The 23501-nt window shown below is 44.5% G+C and overlaps 2 protein-coding genes across 3 annotated transcripts; one reads left to right on the top strand and one right to left on the bottom strand.

Moving 5' to 3' along the window:
• Positions 1-9959: 9959 nt before the first annotated feature.
• On the bottom strand, positions 9960-11446 carry LOC123075172 (galactose mutarotase). The gene is made up of 3 exons (XM_044497839.1): positions 11198-11446; positions 11060-11109; positions 9960-10945 (listed from the first exon to the last, which is right to left on the bottom strand). Exons 1-3 carry the CDS (start codon positions 11400-11402, stop codon positions 10085-10087), a joined length of 1116 nt encoding a protein of 371 aa, XP_044353774.1. The 5' UTR covers positions 11403-11446; the 3' UTR covers positions 9960-10084.
• A 1404-nt stretch (positions 11447-12850) lies between these two features.
• On the top strand, positions 12851-17040 carry LOC123080149 (probable membrane-associated 30 kDa protein, chloroplastic). Of its 2 annotated transcripts, none has more exons than XM_044503038.1 (12): positions 12851-13089; positions 13170-13313; positions 13813-13913; positions 14007-14117; positions 14406-14470; positions 14551-14632; positions 15109-15183; positions 15334-15404; positions 15493-15575; positions 16235-16299; positions 16382-16456; positions 16679-17040. In XM_044503038.1, exons 2-12 carry the CDS (start codon positions 13211-13213, stop codon positions 16790-16792), a joined length of 945 nt encoding a protein of 314 aa, XP_044358973.1. In that variant the 5' UTR covers positions 12851-13089; positions 13170-13210; the 3' UTR covers positions 16793-17040. The 2 variants fall into 2 exon arrangements, with proteins under 2 accessions (XP_044358973.1, XP_044358972.1); XM_044503037.1 differs by having other exon boundaries at positions 12932-13089; positions 13155-13313.
• The last annotated feature ends 6461 nt before the right edge of the window (positions 17041-23501 follow it).

Genomic DNA, 23501 nt, shown 5'->3' with positions numbered 1-23501 from the left:
AGGTGTACCCAACTGTCTCCTTTGGGTATCCTATGAAGACACATTTCTCCTATTTGGGTTTGAGCTTATCAGGATGAAACTTTTTCACATAAGCATCGCAACCCCAAAATTTTAAGAAACGACAACTTTGGTTTCTTGCCAAACCACAGTTCATAAGGCGTCGTCTCAACGGATTTTGATGGTGCCCTATTTAACGTGAATGTAGCTGTCTCTAATGCATAACCCCAAAACGATAGTGGTAAATTGGTAAGAGACATCATAGATTGCACTATATCCAATAAAGTACGGTTATGACGTTCAGACACACCATTATGTTGTGGTGTTCCAGGTGGCGTGAGTAGTGAAACTATTTCACATTGTTTTAACTGAAGGCCAAACTCGTAACTCAAATATTCTTCTCTACGATCAGATCATAGAAACTTTATTTCCTTGTCACGATGATTTTCCACTTCACTCTGAAATTCTTTGAACTTTTCAAATGTTTCAGACTTATGTTTCATCAAGTAGATATACCCATATCTGCTCAAATCATCTGTGAAGCTCAGAAAATAATGATACCTGCTACGAGCCTCAATATTCATCGGACCACATACATCTGTATGTATGATTTCCAACAAATCTGTTGCTCTCTCCATAGTTCCGGAGAACGACGTTTCAGTCATCTTGCCCATGAGGCACGGTTCGCAAGCATCAAGTGATTCATAATCAAGTGATTCCAAAATCCCATCAGTATGGAGTTTCTTCACGCGCTTTACACCAATATGACCTAAACGGCAGTGCCACAAATAAGTTGCACTATCATTATTAACTTTGCATCTTTTGGCTTCAATATTATGAATATGTGTATCACTACGATCGAGATCCAACAAACCATTTTCGTTGGTGTGTATGACCATAGAAGGTTTTATTCATGTAAGCAGAACAACAATTGTTCTCTAATTTAAATGAATAACCGTATTGCAATAAACATGATCAAATCATATTCATGCTCAACGCAAACACCAAATAACACTTATTTAGTTTCAACACTAATCTCGAAAGTACAGGGAGTGTGCGATGATGATCATATCAATCTTGGAACTACTTCCAACACACATCGTCACCTCGCCTTTTACTAGTCTCTGTTTATTCTGCAACTCCCGTTTTCTAGTTACTACTCTTTAGCAACCGAACCAGTATCAATTACCGAGGGGTTGCTATAAACACTAGTAAAGTACACATCAATAATCTGTATATCAAATATACCTTTGTTCACTTTTACTAGTCTCTGTTTATTCTGCAACTCCCGTTTCGAGTTACTACTCTTAGCAACTGAACCAGTATCAATTACCGAGGGGTTGCTATAAACACTAGTAAAGTACACATCAATAATCTGTATATCAAATATACCTTTGTTCACTTTGCCATCCTTCTTATCCACCAAATAGTTGGGGTAGTTCCGCTTCCAGTGACCAGTCCCTTTGCAGTAGAAGCACTTAGTCTCAGGCTTAGGACCAGACTTAGGCTTCTTCACTTGAGCAGCAACTTGCTTGCCGTTCTTCTTGAAGTTCCCCTTCTTCCCTTTGCCCTTTTCTTGAAACTAGTGGTCTCGTCAACCATCAACACTTGATGTTTTTCTTGATTTCTACCTTCGTCGATTTCAGCATCACGAAGAGCTCGGGAATTACTTTCGTCATCCCTTGCATACTATAGTTCATCACGAAGTTCTACTAACTTGGTGATGGTGACTAGAGAATTATGTCAATCACTATTTTATCTGGAAGATTAACTCCCACTTGATTCAAGCGATTGTAGTACCCACACAATCTGAGCACATGCTCACTAGCTGAGCGATTCTCCTCCATCTTTTAGCTATAGAACTTGTTGGAGACTTCATATCTCTCAACTCGGGTATTTGCTTGAAATATTTACTTCAACTCCTGGAACATCTCATATGGTCCATGACGTTCAAAACGTCTTTCGAAGTCCCGATTCTAAGCCGTTAAGCATGGTGCACTAAACTATCAAGTAGTCATCATATTGAGCTAGCCAAACATTCATAACGTCTGCATCTGCTCCTGCAATAGGTCTGTCACCTAGCGGTGCATCAAGGACATAATTTTTTCTGTGCAGCAATGAGGATAATCCTCAGATCACGGATCCAATCCGCATCTTTGCTACTAACATCTTTCAACATAATTTTCTCTAGGAACATATCAAAAATAAAACAGGGAAGCAACAACGCGAGCTATTGATCTACAACATAATTTGCAAAATACTATCAGGACTAAGTTCATGATAAATTTAAGTTCAATTAATCATATTACTTAAGAACTCCCACTTAGATAGACATCCCTCTAATCCTCTAAGTGATCACGTGATCCATATCAACTAAACCATGTCCGATCATCACGTGAGATGGAGTAGTTTCAACGGTGAATATCAATATGTTGATCATATCTACTATATGATTCACGCTCGACCTTTCGGTCTCCGTGTTCCGAGGCCATATCTGTTATATGCTAGGCTCGTCAAGTTTAACCTGAGTATTCCGCGTGTGCAACTGTTTTGCACCCGTTGTATTTGAACGTAGAGCCTATCACACCCGATCATCACGTGGTGTCTCAGCACGAAGAACTTTCGCAACGGTGCATACTCAGGGAGAACACTTATACTTTGATAATTTAGTGAAGGATCATCTTATAATGCTACCGTCAAACAAAGCAAGATAAGATGCATAAAGGATTAACATCACATGCAATCAATATAAGTGATATGATATGGCCATCATCATCTTGTGCTTGTGATCTCCATCTCTGAAGCACCGTGCTTGTGATCTCCATCTTCGAAGCACCGTCATGATCACCATCGTCACCGGCGCGACACCTTGATCTCCATCGTAGCATCGTTGTCGTCTTGCCAACTTATTGCTTTTACGACTATCGCTACCGCTTAGTGATAAAGTAAAACTATTACATGGCGATTGCATCTCATACAATAAAGCGACAACCATATGGCTCCTGCCAGTTGCCGATAACTCGGTTACAAAACATGATCATCTCATACAACACATTATATCACATCATGTCTTGACCATATCACATCACAACATGCCCTGCAAAAACAAGTTAGACGTCCTCTACTTTGTTGTTGCATGTTTTACGTGGCTGCTACGGGCTTAGCAAGAACCGTTCTTACCTACGCATCAAAACCACAACGATAGTTTGTCAAGTTGGTGCTGTTTTAACCTTCGCAAGGACCGGGCGTAGTCACACTCGGTTCAACTAAAGTGAGAGAGACAGACACCCGCCGGTCACCTTTAAGCAACGAGTGCTCGCAACGGTGAAATCAGTCTCGCGTAAGCGTACGCGTAATGTCGGTCCGGGCCGCTTCATCTCACAATACCGCTGAACCAAAGTATGACATGCTGGTAAGCAGTATGACTTATATCGCCCACAACTCACTTGTGTTCTACTCGTGCATAGCATCAACGCATAAAACCAGGCTCTGATACCACTGTTGGGAAACGTAGTAATTTCAAAAAAATTCCTACGCACACGCAAGATCATGGTGATGCATAGCAACGAGAGGGGAGAGTGTTGTCCACGTACCCTCGTAGACCGACAGCGGAAGCGTTATCACAACGCGGTTGATGTAGTCGTACGTCTTCACGATCCGACCGATCAAGTACCGAACGTACGGCACCTCCGAGTTCTACACACGTTCAGCTCGATGACGTCCCTCGAACTCCGATCCAGCCGAGTGTTGAGAGAGAGTTTCGTCAGCACGACGGCGTGGTGACGATGATGATGTTCCACCGACGCAGGGCTTCGCCTAAGCTCCGCAACGGTATTATCGAGGTGTAATATGGTGGAGGGGGCACCGCACACGGCTAAGAGATCTCAAGGATCAATTGTTGTGTCCATGGGGTGCCCCCTGCCCCCGTATATAAAGGAGCAAGGGAGGAGGAGGCCGGCCCTAGGAGGGGGCGCACCAAGTGTGGAGTCCTACTAGGACTCCCTAGTCCTAGTAGGATTCCACCTCCCATATGGAATAGGAAAAGAGGAAGGGAAAAAGAGAAGGAAGGAAGGGGGCGCCCCCTTCCCTAGTCCAATTCGGACCAGACCAAGGGGAGGGGTGCGGCCACCCTTGAGGCCCTTTTCCTTCTTTCCCGTATGGCCCAATAAGGCCCAATACGTATTCCCGTAACTCTCCGGTACTTCGAAAAATACCCGAATCACTCGGAACCTTTCCGAAGTCCGAATATAGTCGTCCAATATATCGATCTTTACGTCTCGACCATTTCGAGACTCCTCGTCATGTCCCCGATCTCATCCGGGACTCCGAACTCCTTCGGTACATCAACATACATAAACTCATAATAAAACTGTCATCGTAACTTTAAGCGTGCGGACCCTACGGGTTCGAGAACTATGTAGACATGCCCGAGACATGTCTCCGGTCAATAACCAATAGCGGGACCTGGATGCCCATATTGGCTCCCACATATTCTACGAAGATCTTTATCGGTCAGACCGCATAACAACATACGTTGTTCCCTTTGTCACCGGTATGTTACTTGCCCGAGATTTGATCGTCGGTATCTCGATACCTAGTTCAATCTCGTTACCGGCAAGTCTCTTTACTCGTTCCGTAACACATCATCCCGCAACTAACTTATTAGTCACAATGCTTGCAAGGCTTATAGTGATGTGCATTACCGAGTGGGCCCAGAGATACCTCTCCGACAATCGGAGTGACAAATCCTAATCTCGAAATACGCCAACCCAACAAGTACCTTTGGAGACACCTGTAGAGCACCTTTATAATCACCCATTTACGTTGTGACGTTTGGTAGCACACAAAGTGTTCCTCCGGTAAACGGGAGTTGCATAATCTCATAGTCATAGGAACATGTATAAGTCATGAAGAAAGCAATAGCAACATACTAAACGATCGAGTGCTAGCTAACGGAATGGGTCAAGTCAATCACGTCATTCTCCTAATGAGGTGATCTCGTTAATCAAATGACAACTTATGTCTATGGCTAGGAAACATAACCATCTTTGATTAACGAGCTAGTCAAGTAGAGGCATACTAGTGACACTCTGTTTGTCTATATATTCACACATGTATTATGTTTCCGGTTAATACAATTCTAGCATGAATAATAAACATTTATCATGATACAAGGAAATAAATATTACTTTATTATTGCCTCTAGGGCATATTTCCTTCACCTTGTCCTTTCTTATGATGAGCATGGTGCATACACTTGTTGGGTATCTTACCACACGAATGATAGGTTTTGCATTTCCGCTAACCTCATTTGTTTTTCCGAGTGTTTGTCATGTTCTTTCATCTTGAAGGATTCACAAGGCGATACCGTCATGAGACAATTTGGTTATGTGAAGGCGTACACGATGTGCGACACCAACATTTTCTACATTCTCATAAAGGTGAACTCCTTCCCTTTGAGCCACCCTCAATTATGCATATTGGATGGGTCACTCTTTCATTGTTGTTTCCTTCTTGTTGTCTACATGATACATCTCGCGAACGGAGGAGCGACATTGGAGATTGGCTCTATGGACCTTCAAGTTGAGGAGTGCTCGGAATTAGTGGATTCACCAACGGACCACCATTTCTACCACGACATTGAGCCATGGTACAACAACTCCCATAACAAGTTTGCACTTTATACATGGATTGACTTGCATTATGATTGCCTTGGTGCATTTTGTATTTCTATGTCATCCATGATATATGAGCTTGAGCACTTTCTTAGCAAATTTGTTGTGATCTTCCTTGATGGCATGTTCATACATAATGATCGCATTGCCTACCATCAATTGCATGATAACATAATCATATTGAGCATCCATTGCCATATTCATGCCATTGATAAACCGTCTCACTATGACATCATTTTGCACCGTGGTTGCATTGATCATATTCACAATTCATTTGTGTGCACAATTAATGCTTTTGCTTCCATGAATGCATTACATCTCATTCTATATCATCTTGCTAAGCTTCATGTGCTTTGTCATGAACAATCTTGCCTCGCGGACTCATACTTCCTTGATGGACACTTTGTGTGCGCTAACCATTGTATTTCCGAGTGTCGTTTGTGTTTACTTTTCTTGCATGTATACCAGTCCGACGACACCTTGGAGTACATGGATTACGCGACGTCTTCCACTCCGTCCAACTACAAGTTCGTCCACGACAACCGTTTCCATGGTGATGAGGATCACGATCCGAGGTCGGATCTTTCCCAAGGGGGAGGAGATGATGCGGAGCATCCCACGTTCATCCCCATGTACATTCCGACTACTCTCCAAGCCCCAAGGATACATAAGATGAGACCTCGACTATACACCATTGGACACAAGGTGAACTCGCTCCTCTTCGAACCATCACTTTCCATATGTGAGACATGGCTACTAGCTCAAATATATGTGCTATGCATGACCAGGAACAAAGAGGAAGACCATGGACAAGACGGCGAGGACACCAAGTACAAGGAGCTGCCAAAGAAGCTCCAGCGAGCGGACGTCCGGCCTCCACCGGACAACCGGCCAGCAAGCGGACGTCCGGCCTCCACCGGACGACCGGCGCCTGAAGCACAACCAACGCCAGCTACAACACCTCCCAGCGAGCGGACGTCCGGCCCCCACCGGACGACCGGTAATATTAACGGAAGTCCGAAGACACCGGACGTCCGGTGCCTCTTCACAGAACGTCTTCAGCGGACGTCCGGCGACTAGCGGACGACCGGTCCCTCCTGAGCCACCGGACTACCGGTCCCTCCTGAGCCACCGGACTACCGGTGCCTGCCTGTGCGCAGCCAGGCCTTTGGCCTTGTATCCTCTCCCACTTACCCCTTTGTGGCTAAGACTATAAATAGACCCTCTCCACCTCCTTTCTAAGGTCAGCATTGGTTTAGCTCATATGTGAGATAGAGCTTTGCTCATCCATATGGATCTACTCCACGAGAGAGACTGCGGCCCCTCTACGGAGAAGATCCACCTTGGATTCAAGACCCCCTCTTGGGTGGCCCCCATCAAGACCTCCTCACGGAGAAGAACCGGTTACCCTTTGTATCGTCCTTTGTTGATCGTGGATCTTGTATCTCCTCTCGTGTTTCGAGGATCTAGCACATGTGTAATCGAATCTTGTTGGTTTGAGTGATTCTCTCGTGTTTTCCCTCGTGTTTCCCCTCGTGTTCTTCGTGTTCTTAGTTGGGATCCGCTCCTTTCATGAAAGATCGGCCATCTACGGTTCCACCGTACATCACAGGCATAATATAATCATCCTCAACAGTGGTAATAGACGTAGTGTCACCATAAAAAGCAATACTTTCATTAAGTGTGTCATTTTTTTGAATAGCAAGACCTAAGAAAATTTTCTCCCTGAGATTTTAGCTACCCACTCATCATAGCAAAGACCATTAACTTTATCGTAGCACTCATCATCTTCATCACTTGAATCATAAAGTTTACTGTGTCTAGTCCAATCATACTTTGCATTCAAGGAGTCTACACCAATGGATTTTTCTGCTTTAGCTTCTTCTAATTCTCTATTGGCTCATATTTTTTCCATATAACCAGCAGGATGGCATCACATATGTAAGAAGAGATCATCCATCTAGACAAGCAAAGTAACTAGAAGCTGGAATGTAAATCTTTTCAGAATTCTTGATAGTTTTGCAAAACAAGAACACTAAGGACGAAAAACTACAACTAAACAATATATAATAAAGAAAGATGACAAAAGTGATCCAAAATATATTGCAAAATCTTTTACCTCCTCGACAACGGCGCCAGAAGAGCTGCTACTGGTGGCAATCACCCTTGTTGGGCTCCCAATGTAGGAGTTTGCAGTACACGGGAAATTTCTCTCAATGAAGGTGTTAGTTTTCCGCAACAGTTTAATGTTTTGCAAACACAAATAAAACTTCATTGGTGCCCCCAATGGTTTTAACAAGGTGTCAACCTTGCTAGTCTTGCTAGTTGCACAAGAAAATTAAAAGATGATGTGGTAGAAAATATTTTTGTATTTTTTGAATAAAACAGAACAGAAAATAAAAAGTGCATGTAGAAGTTGTTGGAAGGTGATTCTTATGCTGGAAATTGGACCGGGGTTTATAGGTTCACCAAGTGCATCTCTAGTACATAAAAGTGTGGTAAGTAACATAATCATGTGCAAAAGTACATAATGAAATATCTCATGCTCATGCCAAACATATGAATGTGTTGATTCTACATGGGCAGTACGTCTGTAATACTATTAGACCGACTTACCCTCTGCATCTTATAGCCAAATAGCACGTCCATATATCAAGATCCCTCTGCACCATCTGGACATTAAGTGTGAACACATGTAATTTCTTTGAGCAAGATGACATACTCTTTGTTTATGAAATTCGATGAACCCTCTAATCAACCATAACCCTTAGTGGCAACAATTCTATACAAACATTTTTTTCACTTTTTGTCACTGACGCATGATTAGTTGCAAGATTGAACCCAACTAATGCACATCCCCCACTACTGATTAATGATCTAAATTGAAGAAGAGTAAACAAATATCTAGAGAGAAATATACATCTACAAATCAAAGAAGATGACATCCATAAATCTGAACATAAAGAAATAATTCATCATATGACCAACACCACCACTATGAATACATCAGATTAACCATAATCATGTAGGCAACTCATATGGCTCTTATATTGAACATCATAAACACATCAATATGGAGATATTACACCTTTGGCTACTTTCATGAACTTGTAGTCGAGGGGGTGGACTACTCATAACTCATACTAGAGCGCGGGGATCGATGTCGGTGATGATGGAGATGGTTCCCCCTGGGCAGAATACTAGATGAGGGTTGAAACGAAGATTGCCTTAGAAATGCAATGTGGCAGCGGCGAAAAAATGCTCGATAATTAGGGTGGAGGTTTCACTGAATATTTAGATCATCGAGCACCGGAGCCACCTACCCACAGGCCGTAGGCGCCCTTGTAAGGTGGTCGCTTAGGCCGTCCAGGCCCCATCAGGGGTTGGGCCTTGGCCCCCAGGTCTTCTTCTGGCACAAAACTTCCCCACCTATTGTCGTTTTATTGTTTCTCAGTCTTTTTCAATTTTATTGTCCGACATCACATCTCCTTCCTCCAATAATATGAAAATGCAGTACACGGAAATAAAATATTCGGCCAGGTGTCCTGCCTAATCCATCACCGTATACTATTTGATAATACTAAATCTTCTTACAAGTGCCGCCAAGCCATATTGACCCATCAATATTGGGTGAAGACGAATGTTCTATGCAAAGGCTATTGTTTTAAGGATGGTGTAAACTATAAACGTTGATAAAATATACTCGGGAAAGTTGGTTATCGGAGCATTTAACTACCGATTTGCTTATTATTGTTATTCATCATAAGTTGTTCAAGAGGCACACTTTCTTTTCGATGTGATTTCTACTATATATATTCAGGTCCATTTTGTGAGCTCATGATTTCTCCACTTTTACTTTTTCTAGACCAATATTAGCTTCCCACTATGTCTTCAGTTTTTTCTTTTCGCCCTTACTGCCGTGCAAAGGCTAGATGGATATCGATAACCTCTTACATACGTTTTTCTTTTCTTTTTTGGAATCTTCACATATGCACAACTGCATAATTATGCGCTTTAAATTCAAAGTGTGGGGGTGGCAGTGTAAGGGAGGTTGGTAAGATTAGATTGGGGAGACGGAGTCTCAGAGATAGTAGGCGGAATGTATATGCGAGACACAATTGATGTGAATTCTAAAATATGGATGCCCATCTGAGGTTCTGAACAAAAGAGGGCACAATCCTAGACACCAAGCAGGGCGCGATGACGAGCTCCCCGGATCGGCAACAGGGCCGAGCGCACGGGAGGATGAGCGACTGAGACATGACATGAGGGGGTCCTCACCGGCCGTAACGTAATGTTTATTTATTCCACCGGCAACATGCATGATCAAGTCAAGTATCCTCTCTAGCTACTGCTACGTACTAGTACTAACATCGAAAACTTGTTGCCGGACGGATCGGATCGGATCCCGGCTACTTGCCGGCGATGGAGAACTTGTAGAGCATGTAGTGCTTGTACACCTGGCCCGCGCGGTAGATCTCGGTGGGGAACTTGGGGTTGTGCACGGCGTCGGGGAAGTCCTGCGTCTCCAGGCACAGCCCGCCGTGCTTCTCGTACACGGCGCCGCCCTTGCCCTCGTCGCCCTTGAGGAAGTTGCCGGTGTAGAACTGCACGCCGGGCTGGTCGCCCCACAGCTCCATCACCCGCCCGGACGTGGCCTCGCTCACCACCGCCACCTTGCGCACCCCCTGCCCGTCCGCGTCGCGGCCGTCCAGCACGTAGTTGATGTCGTAGCCCCCCTCCACCTCCGCGATGCGCGCGCCGGGCGCCGCCGGGGCGCGGAAGTCGAAGGGCGTGCCGGCGACGGGCGTCACGGCGCCCGTGGGGATGAGGTCGCCGCCGACGGGGGTGACGGCGGACGCGAAGATCTGGACGGAGTGGTCGAGGACGGTGCCCCGCCCGTGCCCGCGCAGGTTCCAGTACGTGTGCTGCGCCAGGTTCACGGGCGTCGGCTTGTCCACGGGGCGGGCGTACATGGTGACGCTGTACGAGTAGTCGCCGTCGATCTTGTAGGTGACGAGCACGTCCAGGGCGCCCGGGAAGCCCTCCTCGCCGTCGCCGCTGCGGTAGTAGAAGGTGATGTAGGGGAAGGCGCCGGTGGCCCGCTCCCGCACCGACCAGAACACCTGGTTGAACCCGCGGTGGCCGCCGTGGAGCGTGTTGTTGCCGTCGTTGGTGTAGGTGTGGTAGGGGTGGTTCTTGATCGTGAACCGCCCGCCGGCGATCCGGTTCGCCACCCGCCCCACCAGCGCGCCGAAGTAGGTGGTGTCATTCTGCGTCGTCAAGAAAAAAAGAAAGAAAGGATCAAACAAACGAATCAATGTCGGCGGCACCACCAGTCCACCACCACCGAGGTTAAGTAAACAGTTCAAGATCAAGCAGCGCACCACATAACCTCCGATGGTCTTGTACCCAAGAACAACGTCGTCGATGCGCCCTGCCAATTAACCATGGATGCATCGATCAGCATCTCCATCTCAACAAGAAACATAATCAAGGGAATACGTCCTAAGAGCAGCCAGTACCGTTCTTGTCGGGGAGTCGGACGGAGAGGATGGTGGCGCCCCAGTTGGTGACCACCATGGAGAACTCGCCCCGGCGCAGCTCGTAGTACCCCAGGGTCTCCTTCCCCGGGTGCTTCCTCGCCTCCACGCCTCCCAGCGACGCGGCCACGGCCAGGCACAGGAGCAGCGCTAACGCCATCATCGTCTTCATGCTCATCGCCGCCATGATTCTCTCTCAAAATGCCGCCTTTCAGCTGCGTATACTCTTGTTTCCTCCGGTATATATAGAGGAGGGTGGTTAGCACTCCAGAGAGAGCAACGACTGCCCTAGTCAACAGGGAAGGATGGATCGGATAACAGACGCTGCCTTGATCCATGCAGGTTGAATCGAACCACCAGATTTGACTGTTACGTGAAAAACGGCAACTATCAGGCTCTACTCCATAGGCGCAACGCCTTCCTGACCCTCGGATCATTTTGCTGCAGCATAGCCGGACGTGGCTATCTCCGCCACGACTACTTGAAAATCACTGCTTTTTGTTCACATCACAGGTCACTGCGTAGGGAATGCAAGCCACTGCCAAAAGCGACTAATTGCTCTGACAATCATGTATGTATCTGTAACATTTTATAAGACGTTATTAGAGTCCATGACAGTGTAAAAAAACATCTTATATTAAGTTTTTTTTTTGCGACGACATCGTATATTAAGTTACAGAGGGAGTACTTTTGCCAGAGGTGCGATTGTATTTTTAGCAGGAGTTCAATGCTTAGTTTGCACTGTATTTTTTTACTATTACATGAAATTCTATTGACAATATCGGTTTGTGCAATATATTTCAACCTTACAAACCATCCTCTTAGTGTGCAATATAGTTCGTGCTTTTAACAGAAATTCAATTCTAAGCCTGAGCTCGTGTGCACCCGGATGGACAATAAAATCAAGGAAAATGACAAAAAAAATGAAATCTATTTTCTGGTAACTAACTTGTATGCTTGTTTTGACTGTGCAAAAATTGGTGAAGAAACAACATTTGTGGTGGTCTGAGAAAAAAAGGTGCTTTAAAAAACTTTCAAAATAAGCTTTTCGTAGCACTATAGTTTTTATGGAGCAACATCAATGTCATTTCTCCTTGAAAATTTGCATGCAACTAGAACAAGTGAACATGTTTATTGTTAATCCTTACTTATGCATTTGTTTATCCGGGTGCACATGAGCTCAGGAGCCAAAACTTCGCCAACACATCATACCTATTAAGCCATCTAATGGTGGTTCCCATATTCAAGCATAGAATGTGAATCGCGGACCACCCCAAGTTGTGAGCTTCAGTGGTTATTCTCTCTCCGTTCATGGCAGAAAGTCAGATGCGCCGGCCAAAACCAGCTGTCGGGGCGTTCAAGACAGGGTGTTCACCTCTCTCAAGATCCGCCATACCTCTCATTGAAGCTTTCCTCCAAGTTGTATACAATTATTCCACTTATTGTACAATAATAAAATTAATGTCTCTAAAATGCTTTTATTTTAGAGAATGTCTCCAAAATGCTAAGGCAATGTGTACTTTTGGGCCATCATGCCAGGCCCAGGCCTGGCATTTTCAGGCAGGTCTTTGCCCGGTCCGGCCCGTGTAAAACAGCACTCGCTTTTTTTGAAGCACTGACTTCATTGCGTGATGCACCGGCCGACCGGCACACACAGAGCGAGCTCGTGTGCCGCCCGATCTAGCGTGTACCGTCCAGATCGGGGTGGTGGAGAGGGCTCAGCCACTTTTGCGACAACGCCCCCGTTCCGCAGCCGATTCACCAAACAATCCTTGAAATCGACCCAAGCCGCTCTCCCTGTCAGGTGAGCCGCGCCGCCAGTCTCCGGCGACCCCGAGCCCCAACAATCCCATCTCCGGCCACAGGAGCTCCAGGTACGCTTCCTCTTCACGATCTTCTCTTTGCTTCATCCATTGATTCATAGGTTCTGAAATCCCAGGGTCTGCAACTCTAGGGTTCCTCTCTCCATCTGGTCCTCCGCTACGCCCCGAATCGATGGAGATTAGGGCCCCGCCGACGAGCCTCAGGCTCGCGACGCCGCCTTCAACCGCCAGCTTCCGCCCGGTCGCCCTCCGGACCTCCTTCCTCAGCGGCAGCGGTGCGTTTCTCGAGTTCGTGCCCTGCTCCCCCCATGTTTCATGTGCTTTGTGGCAGAGATTGCTGTAATAAACTTGTAGCTGTGGATTCGGTTAGCTAGTTTAGCGAGTACACCTATGCTAGCGTAGAGGTCCAAATTGGAAGGTTGATAGGCCGAAGGTTTTGGAGATTGTGATTATTGTTTCCTTATGGTTGTGGAACCTGCTCTGAAACGAACCGGATTGACCTCCAAATCTCCAATAGCATGCTCATTGAAGCCATTCCATGCTAATTTGCGGTTCCAGCTACAAACTATATCATGTACTATTAAAGCATGCCAGATATTTACATTTTATCATGTCTCTTAATCTTCTTAGCTTACATGCTCAGGCAGTCACTCGTGCTGGTAACATACATTAATATGTTTGCAGTAGAGAGCTTATCGAATTTCATATTTGTAGTTATTTGGTGTTGTGCCAATGGCCATGTTGATGACCTCTAGTTAACTACATCCTCTGCAGTTTCTCTTCGAGCTGTGCAAGTACGTCAATCAAATGTCAACAGATTTAAGTGCAACGCCATACGGAGTAACCTCTTCGATAGACTAACTAGGGTTGTCAGGGTGAGTAAGGCCATTTCAGCCAATATTTCGTTACACGGTAGCATAGTTTTGTGTTTATTTAACTAAGTGCTTGTGCCTTGCTGGTTTTTCTAGTCCTATGCAAATGCAATTCTGAGTTCATTTGAAGACCCTGAGAAGATCCTAGATCAAGCGGTCTTGGAGATGAATGATGATTTAATAAAGATGCGGCAAGCCACTGCACAGGTTTGTTGTGTTTATTGTTATAATCCTAAAACTGCACCAGTGACAGTACATTTTTAACAACTTCAGTTCTGCTGTTGTTGCCACTAATACAAAAAATTGTGGTGTTGATGCTAGTTTTGGTTAGCTGCCTCTTGTGTTACCAGCTTCTTGTTAGTTTGAATCTCTAGCTTCTGTGGGATCTTCTTGTCACAGAGGGTGCCATGTATATAGATGTAAAATGGAAATACGAGCCTATTGTACAATATTCTGTTGCATTCAACCTTATAACATGGTTTTTGGTTTTGGAAGGTCTTGGCATCTCAAAAGAGGCCTGAGAACAAGTACAAAGCTGCCGAACAAGCTGATGCTGATTGGTAATGTTATTGGTAACTATAAGCTTACATTTGATTCCTGTCGTCTGTTTGTTTTACAGTGCCATTTTTATTAAATTTAGGTATCGGAGGGCTCAACTTGCTCTTCAAAAGGGTGAAGAGGATCTTGCTCGTGAAGCCCTTAAACGGCGTAAATCATATGCTGTAAGCATCTTATAGATCTAGTGTGCTGGATCAAATGTCTGCCCAGTCACACTGTTACTAGAGTGTAGACTGCAACTTGCTATTAGAATCAAATCCTATTGAGTGTTTGCGTTATACATTTGTGCCTTTCAATCCTCGACTCGCAATAACATGTATATGCTATATACATCTTACGTCAACTTGTGTTAATTCGTATGCTAAATTCATGTTACAATTTTGTTCTATACATCTTATGTCAACTTGTGTAAATTCGTATGCTAAATTCATGTTACAATTTTGTTATATACATCTTACGTCAACTTGTGTTAATTTTGCTAAATTCATGTTACAATTTTGTTATATACATCTTACATCAACTTGTGTTAATTCGTATGCTAAATTCATGTTACAATTTTGTTATATACATCTTACGTCAACTTGTGTTTATCCGTATGCTAAATTCATGTTACAATTTTGTTACGTGTTTGTGTGCTTAGGAAAATGCAAGCTCGTTAAAGGCCCAGCTTGATCAGCAGAAGAGTGTCGTCGAAAATCTTGTTTCAAATACCAGGGTGAGCTTATTAGTTGCAGGGTTGCTCTTTTCCTGAATACAAATTTATATATCTGGGACCATATGCCTCACAGGGCGAGTACTACCTATTTGTATTTTTTTTGGCCTTATTTCATCTTTTTTTAAACATGTATATTATGTCATTCTGTAGCTTCTTGAGAGCAAGATAGCAGAGGCCAAGCAGAAAAAGGATACCCTAAAAGCCTGTGCTCAATCAGCAAAGTATGCACCATTCATTCATTGGTTCTGTTTCGGCGCCTACTACTTCATAGTTTTGTTTATGTGATGATTAGCCTTGCTTTTTCTTTAGGACCGCAACAAAAGTGAGTGAAATGCTGGGGAATGTGAATACAAGTGGTGCCTTGTCAGCGTTTGAGAAGATGGAGGAGAAAGGTACTTTCTTCGTTAGTGATTTTCTTGTAATAGTGTTATTTATCTTTTGAAGTACCCACTTGTTTGCATATTTAGTATGAACTGATATGGGCTTAAGGCTAGATGCATGCTCAAAAGGTGCTAGAGTACTCATTCAGTAACCTTAATGACCCATTAGAGACTTGAACCTCAAAATTTGTCAAACTATCAGTGGCATAATATTCGAGCGCATCAGGTAGCAACTGGAACTAGGTAGTGGTATTTTTTTTCCCTCCATAAGTTGTCAAATTTGCCAGCCATTGTATCAACAAAATGCACCTGGATGTTTTTTGTTGTTGCCAAAAATTATTTGAATGGTCACATTAAGTATCTAGTTTTCAAGCAGTGGATAGTTTGTCCATTTCAACAGAGTCTAGCATTTTATGATGAATATTTTGATTGACGTGTTGTAGCATCTCCTATTTGAGTTGTTATGAGTATGACCTTTGTAAATTATACTACCATGTTTTAATCCTCTTGCTTGTGTAGTGAATGTTATGTGTCTTCTACTGGTCGGGAAATTACATGTGCCACTAGATTCTCTTACTGGCTGTGTTATCAGCGAGCCGACCAGTGATATGTGGTGACAAATTATTTGTACATTTTATTCTTACGAATCGCTACATGTTTTGTGCTGTCAGTTATGACTATGGAATCCCAAGCTGAGGCACTTGGTCAATTAGGAGCTGATGATCTAGAAGGAAAGGTAAAACTGGAGAGTGAGTGGTAACTTCTAAAGATATTCATTGTGGTAATAAGATCTGACCTGCGGTATTTTATGTGCACAGTTTGCAATGCTTGAGACTACATCGGTTGACGATGATCTTGCACAAATGAGAAAAGAACTGTCCGGGAGATCTTTGGTACGTTTCGTTGTTTTTACTCAAAATTATAGTGTTTTTGAAGTTAAAAAGGAGATTCTGTCTACTTTTGATTCTGTCCCCTTCCTGTTGGGATGTGCACCAAAACACATAATTGGATCATAAGCTGGCAAGCTAACTGAAATACAAAAAGGAATCTTCTATGTCTGTTTTTCATTCCGTCCATTCCATATGCATGACTATAGTTTCATGTCACACACACAGAAGGGCGAACTCCCTCCGGGCAGAGCCGCAGCCAGCAAATCAGGTAGCCCCTTCCGAGACACAGAGATTGAGAAGGAGCTAAATGAGCTGCGGAAGAAGGCCAAAGAGTATTAGATTTTATTTACAGGCCATGTCCGTGTCCCGGGGCTTGATGAAACCTCCTACCCGAAGAACCCCAGAAGTTATATAGGCTTGCAGATTTCAGCAATGTGCATCTGAAACCTCCGGTGTACTTTTTTTTGGGGGTAAAGGTATATGGGTGCGTGAAGAGTTCTCTTGCAATTTTCCTGTGTATGTCATTGTACTTTGTACAGTTAATCTTGTCACCATAATGCAAATCATTACACCCCCTTTTGAGCTTAGCCAAGAGCCCCAGTTTCCCATCCTCGTGCGCTTGACTGTTGTCGATGCTGGGATTTTCCCATGGGTCTGTTTAGGACACATCTAGATGTGACATAGTTATATCACATCTAAGCTGATGTCTACTCTGTTTGTGGTCTATTTTTTGTCTTAGTTTTTTTTTTGTTTCTTGTTGCTGCATTATATATTGGTGGGAGCTTAGATGTGATATCCTTACAGAACATCTAGATGTGAATTAGACAAACTGTTTCCCATTGCTGCCCATTCTTTCTAACTGCATTTCAGGGACCATGCATGCTCTTCTAGAAGGAGAGTGGCATGTCCACTAGAGCGGCCGCAATTCTGTACCTGCACGGAGCCTCTGATCCAAGGTTTCTGCCTAGCTGTTAAGTGATCAGGATATACCCCTTTTTCTTCAAAAAAGGATGTATCCGTTTATCCGTCCCACTGAAAATGCGCGTTGCGCACCAACCGCAGCGTCAATTTTTGAAGTCATCAAACCGGGTTCAGATGAAGGAGAAAGAACCAAGTTTGCCCTTGCCACTGTCGTGATCAGACGGAAGCAGCAGCAAAACGACAGGCGAAACGGCGTGTTCGGGAGCGCCGCTGTCGCCCAAGGACGCTACACTCCAGCCCATACGGTACGATCCACTGCGACAATCGCGTTGCGTCGCCGGTTGTTCATCTAGAAGCGACGACGGCTCACAAGCAACAACAAAGCAGGGGGGACATCAGTCGTAACCCCTCTCTCCTGGATGGCAACACGCTACGATCATTCGAGTGAGAATCGGGGTGCTGGTTTCCCAGCACCGAGATGCGTTCGTTTCAGTGAACATTCTTTTTATCTTTCAGCAGGCACTACTAAGCTATACGCGTCATGGCCACAGCTCACGAATGGCCAGGTACTAGAAGCAGCCATGGCTTTTCTAGCTTTCTTCAATATTCAGCGTGCACGCATCGGCAATGGGGACATACGCCCGGAGGCTGGAGGTGAAGCCTGTTCCTCTCCCCGTAAAATCAGTCACAGGTGAAAGCGTCAAGGTCATATGCAATGCTCGCATACAGAGACAATAATTGACAGGTGAAAGCATCAAGCCATCAAGGTCTTCAACGAAAACCCCGCAGTGTAGTCTGCCGCCCACGTCGCTGTGCGTCGTCCCGTCCAACTCTTCCAAGCATTCACCAGGAGACAGGAGGGATCAGGTGATAGAGCTCGGGACGCCTTGACGGAAACCGACGACAGGAACGGGACCGGCACAAGCAATACGCCAGGCTCAATCAAACCAAAGAAGGGCACGTACAGGCAGACAGCACTGTGCTGCACGACCTTCAGAAAAGCCGAAACGCTTTCGTTGCGTTCGTTTTCATGTGCAGTCGTATGATTTTAGTGTCAATAGGCGGTAGTACTGACAAGAAGGGCACATGCATCGAACCGGGACACACTTTCACTCTGTTTTCTTTTCTCCCTACGTTTGTGTCGATCGCCCCCGTCAACATTCCTCATTCCGGGTGCGGCGGGGCGGGGTACCTGCGCACGTAGCACGAATTCTTCATGCGTGGACCTCTTTCTGCTTTGAATCGCACCTTGCTGCCGGCCTTTGAACACACAAGCACGCCGGCCTGCAGCTGTAAGCGGAGTAGGCTTCTCCAAGGACTTTTGCCGCTTTTGAATTCCCTGTGCCGACCACAATCGTAGAGCAGCGCGAATCAATGGCACGCATGTCTGTGCCTCCATTTTGACTCTCCTTCTTTTTTGGACTTCTTTATTTATTGGATTTCGAAACTGACGGCTGTACATATACGGCCACAAAACACCTACTCTTGGATATACACCGCGCATGCGAGCATATTAATTGCAGTATACATGGATGGCCCAAATTACCCTGGAAGCCATTGACTGACTTGATGCCATTGCATCCATCGGGTCAACATTTATGCTCTGCGCGCTGGCCTGGACGGATAAACATTGCCACGTGAGCCACCAATGCATCTATACCCTACGTTCCATAGCCAGCTATTCCTCGCTGTCGGCTGCCCTGTACATGTACGTACTATGTATGGCATGATCTATAATACGCATCTACGTACATACTTATACGTAGAGCCGAGACTTCCATGACACCGCCATCACTGCCCGGTCGACGCTCTGCACACACGTATATATATAGCTATAACATGCACGGCCGGCTTCAGTGAGACCGTCTACCTACGTCAATGTATATCTTCTAGACCCCAAGGTACGTATACATGTAGGCGACGCGTATGTGTACACGCAGTACGTACGGCTGCGCGCGCTGATCTGTTCAGAAGCCGTATCCCGTTTCAGCTGGCCGACCGTGGACGCGCGTGAGCCGTCGGTCACCCGATTGCGACGGATCGGCGCGCATGGATGGGTCTGACTATGTTTGACCACATCCGGCCAGGCCAGGAGTAGGGGTAGGACTGTAGGTACGAGTTGGATAAGGACACACGACGCGCGAAGCGACGCCGTGTAGTGCTGCGTGCTCCTACAGCCTACAGTCCTACCGCTACGTAACTCACGTACGTACGTGCCGGTCTGCCATTCACATGCATGCTATCCCGCCGGACGTATGCACGTATGCATGTATGGTCCATTTGCAGCTCAGCTTACACGTACGAAGACGATAGCACGCACGCATGCATGCCGAACAGCTACTTCCAGAACAGATCCAACTCGATCGTCTTTCAATGTACTCTGTTTGCTGAGCCATGCAATCGACGTGATCCAATTCCAACGACCACCTTTGTACCATGTCCACGCTGTTGCTTTGGCAGGTCGTTGACGATTTGGATCTTGATTTGCATGAGCATGCATGGCCCCAGCTAGCCTAGGCAGTAGCTAGACCAGAGCGAGCGATCAATCCGCCACATCACCACATGATATGTTAGTGCACCGGAATCAATCAACGTTGCATGACCACAACCGGACCACACATGCATGCAGTTTGCGCACAAGAATAATAAAAGGAACGGGAATCTGCACAGCGATGAGAAGTGTAAAGAAACTGTGCGAATGAACAGTAATTAATCGTTGTTGATGGATATCGATGATGTACATATTTATATCCCTGTAAGGGACGGGTCGCACAGGCGCGACCCTTACAAGCGATGGATCGAAAGAACGCGTCCGTTACAATAGACGTGACCCATCGGGAGAGAAGCCGCACATCGGTTTTGCTAAGCAGGGATTTCCTTTAATTAAACTAATTAATTAATCCTAACACCCCCCTTAATCTCTGCTTCAATTATTCTTGTAAACATCATCATCAACATCTTGATCATCATCATCACGATTAGTCTCCTCCAAAAACCCTGTAGGAAAAATCTGAGGAGATATGTACAATATGCCATCAAAAACTCCTTCCAAAAACCCAGTGGGAAAATAAGGAGAAACCGACATATCACAATGCCTGCATTACTATTGCCTCATTAAAAACCTTCCATAAGAAACCATTTAGGAAAAACTTATAAAGGAAAAGAGTGCAATATCAAAGATCCGAGGATCACAAACAGATTATCATTCAGGGAGACACTCCTCCAGAACTTTGCAAATCCCGAAGTCGTTTCATACCAATTCCATTGATGTACTGCTCAAATAAAGAACTTGGTAATGACTTTGTAAACAAATCAGCAAGATTATCACATGACTTCGTTTGCAAAATATTTATCTCCCCGATCTGCTGTAACTCATGGGGATAAAATAACTTAGGAGAAATATGCTTTGTAATATTACTCTTTATATAACATGTTTGCATCTGTGTAATACATGCAGCATTATCTTCATAGATAATAGTGGGTGATTCCAATGATCCAATCCCACTTGAACCTTCAATAAAGTTAATCATTCTGCGAAGCCATGCACATTCACATGATGCTTCAAACAAAGCAATAATTTCAGAATGATTCGTGGACGTAGCCACCAGAGTTTGTTTTGTCGACTTCCAAGAAAAGGCCATACCTCCACTCAAGAAGACAAAAACAGTCTGTGATCTGGCATTATGGGGATCCGATAGGTATCCAGCATCACAATATCCCACCCTGGTCTTATCTTGATTTTTCCGATAGAACAAACCAAGATCTTTGGTGCCTTGAAGATATCTGAAAATGTTCTTCACACCAACCCAATGCCTCTTTGTTGGTGATGCACTGAATCTAGCCAATAAATTTACTGCAAATGATATATCAGGCCTGGTGCAGTTTGCTAGATACATTAGTGCTCCAATAGCACTGAGGTAAGGAAACTCAGGTCCTAATACCTCTTCATCATCACCCTTAGGTCTAAATGGGTCTTTATCTCTATCAAGAGATCTAACAACCATTGGTGTTTTCGATGGATATGCTTTATCCATATTAAATTTCTCAAGAATCTTTTGGATATAAGCAGACTGATGAACAAGTATTCCCGAAGGAAGATGTTCAAGTTGTAAGCCCAAACAAAATTTAGTCTTACCCAAATCTTTCATCTCAAACTCCGTCTTAAGATGATTACTTGCCTCATGTATTTCTTGTGTAGTCCCAATGATATTCAGATCATCCACATACACAGAAATAATGCAAAATCCATTCTTAGATTTCTTAATAAACACACATGGCAATCACTGTTGTTTGAGTAACCCTTCTGAAGAAGGAATATACTCAGTCGGTTATACCACATTCTTCCCGACTGCTTCAAGCCATATAATGACTTCTGAAGCTTTACGCAATACATGTTGCGATTAGCCTTTGGATTCGGAAGTTTCATTCCCTCGGGAACTTTCATATAAATATCCGAATCCAGTGACCCATATAAATATGCAGTCACAACATCCATCAGTTGGATAGACAAATTCATTTTCACTGCCAGTGATATTAAATATCGGAACGTTGTTCCACTCATAACAGGAGAATATGTTTCATCATAATCAATGCCGTGTCTCTGCGTGAACCCCTGTGCTACAAGCCTCGCCTTATATCTCACCACCTCATTGTTCTCATTCCTCTTACGAACGAAAACCCATTTTGCTCCCACAGGAACACATGCTGAGGAGTGGGTATTACTGCAGTAAATACCCCTCTTTTTATGAGCGAGTGCAATTCATCCTCAATTGCTGCCTTCCATTTGGACCAGTCTGAGCGCTTCATGCATTCTGCCATGGACTTAGGTTCTCGATCCAAATCAAGGCCTTCTGCAATTCTAGAGGCGAAATAAATGTCGACAACTGTAGTATTTCTATTGTATGATTCTCTTGAATCAATATAATTAATGGATATCTCATCAATACCTTTTGACCCTTCGTGATTTCCCTCAATAATTGGATCAAGGTCTTCCAATGTCCCAACACCAAAATTTGTGTGCACACTCGTGTTGGGTTCTGGATGTCCAACATCCTTCAGGTGTCCTTCAACCCTAAGTTGAATATCAACATTTTGTTCACTTGCATTTACTATTTGAGGATTCCTCATTCCCCTTGGACGCTTCTGCAAAGCCTTGTCCTTTGTGTCCAGATTCCTCCCCCTCTTGGGTGGCCGAGTAGATCTATGGGTCACATCTACTCTCTCTGGCACATTCATAGCGGGAACATTTGATTTTGTGACACCTTTATAATCAGTAAATGCATCTGGTAGATTATTTGCAATATTTTGCAAATTTATAATCTTCTGAACCTCTAGTTCAGACTCATTCGTACGTGGATCTAAGGACTGGATGCCTTTCACATCCCAATCTATTTCTCGGCATTCTTTGTGGTTATTCTCTCCCCCTAATGCCGGGAAATTGTCTTCATAAAAATGCAATCAGCGTACCGGGCTGTAAACAAATCCCCTGTCAGGGGTTCCAGGTACTTAATGATTGACGGAGAATTGTACCCCACATAGATCCCCATTCTTCTATGAGGGCCCATTGATGGACGCTGCGGTGGTGAGATCGGTACATATACCGCGCAACCGAATTGCCGCAGATGGGAAATACTTGGCTGGTTTCCACGTACTAACTGTAACGGGGAGATCGTATGATATGCAGTTGGTCGAATTTGTATCAATTCTGCAGCATGTAAAACTGCATGACCCCAACATGAAGTTGGAAGATTACTATTCTGCAGGAGCGGTCTTGCTATCAACTTGATCCTCTTGATAAGTGATTCCGCAAGACCATTCTGGGTATGTACATAAGGTATTGAGTGCTCTACAGAAATGCCCAAAGCTAGACAGTAATCATTAAATGATCGTGAACTAAATTCCGCAGCATTATCCATTCTGATGGTTTTTATCCTATGCTCTTTGCTCTCAATTTAATGATCTGAGCAATTAGTTTTGCAAAAGCATGGTTCCTTGTCGATAGTAGACACACATTTGACCATCTTGTTGATGCATCAATTAGGACCATGAAATATCTGAATGGTCCAGATAACGGTTGTATTGGACCACAAATATCTCTTTGAATGCGTTCAAGGAAATTAAGCGGCTC

This window comes from Triticum aestivum, chromosome 3D, assembly GCF_018294505.1.
Source record: "Triticum aestivum cultivar Chinese Spring chromosome 3D, IWGSC CS RefSeq v2.1, whole genome shotgun sequence".
In the NCBI taxonomy this organism is placed as follows: domain Eukaryota; kingdom Viridiplantae; phylum Streptophyta; class Magnoliopsida; order Poales; family Poaceae; genus Triticum; species Triticum aestivum.
This window is presented reverse-complemented; position numbering and strand designations above follow the sequence as displayed.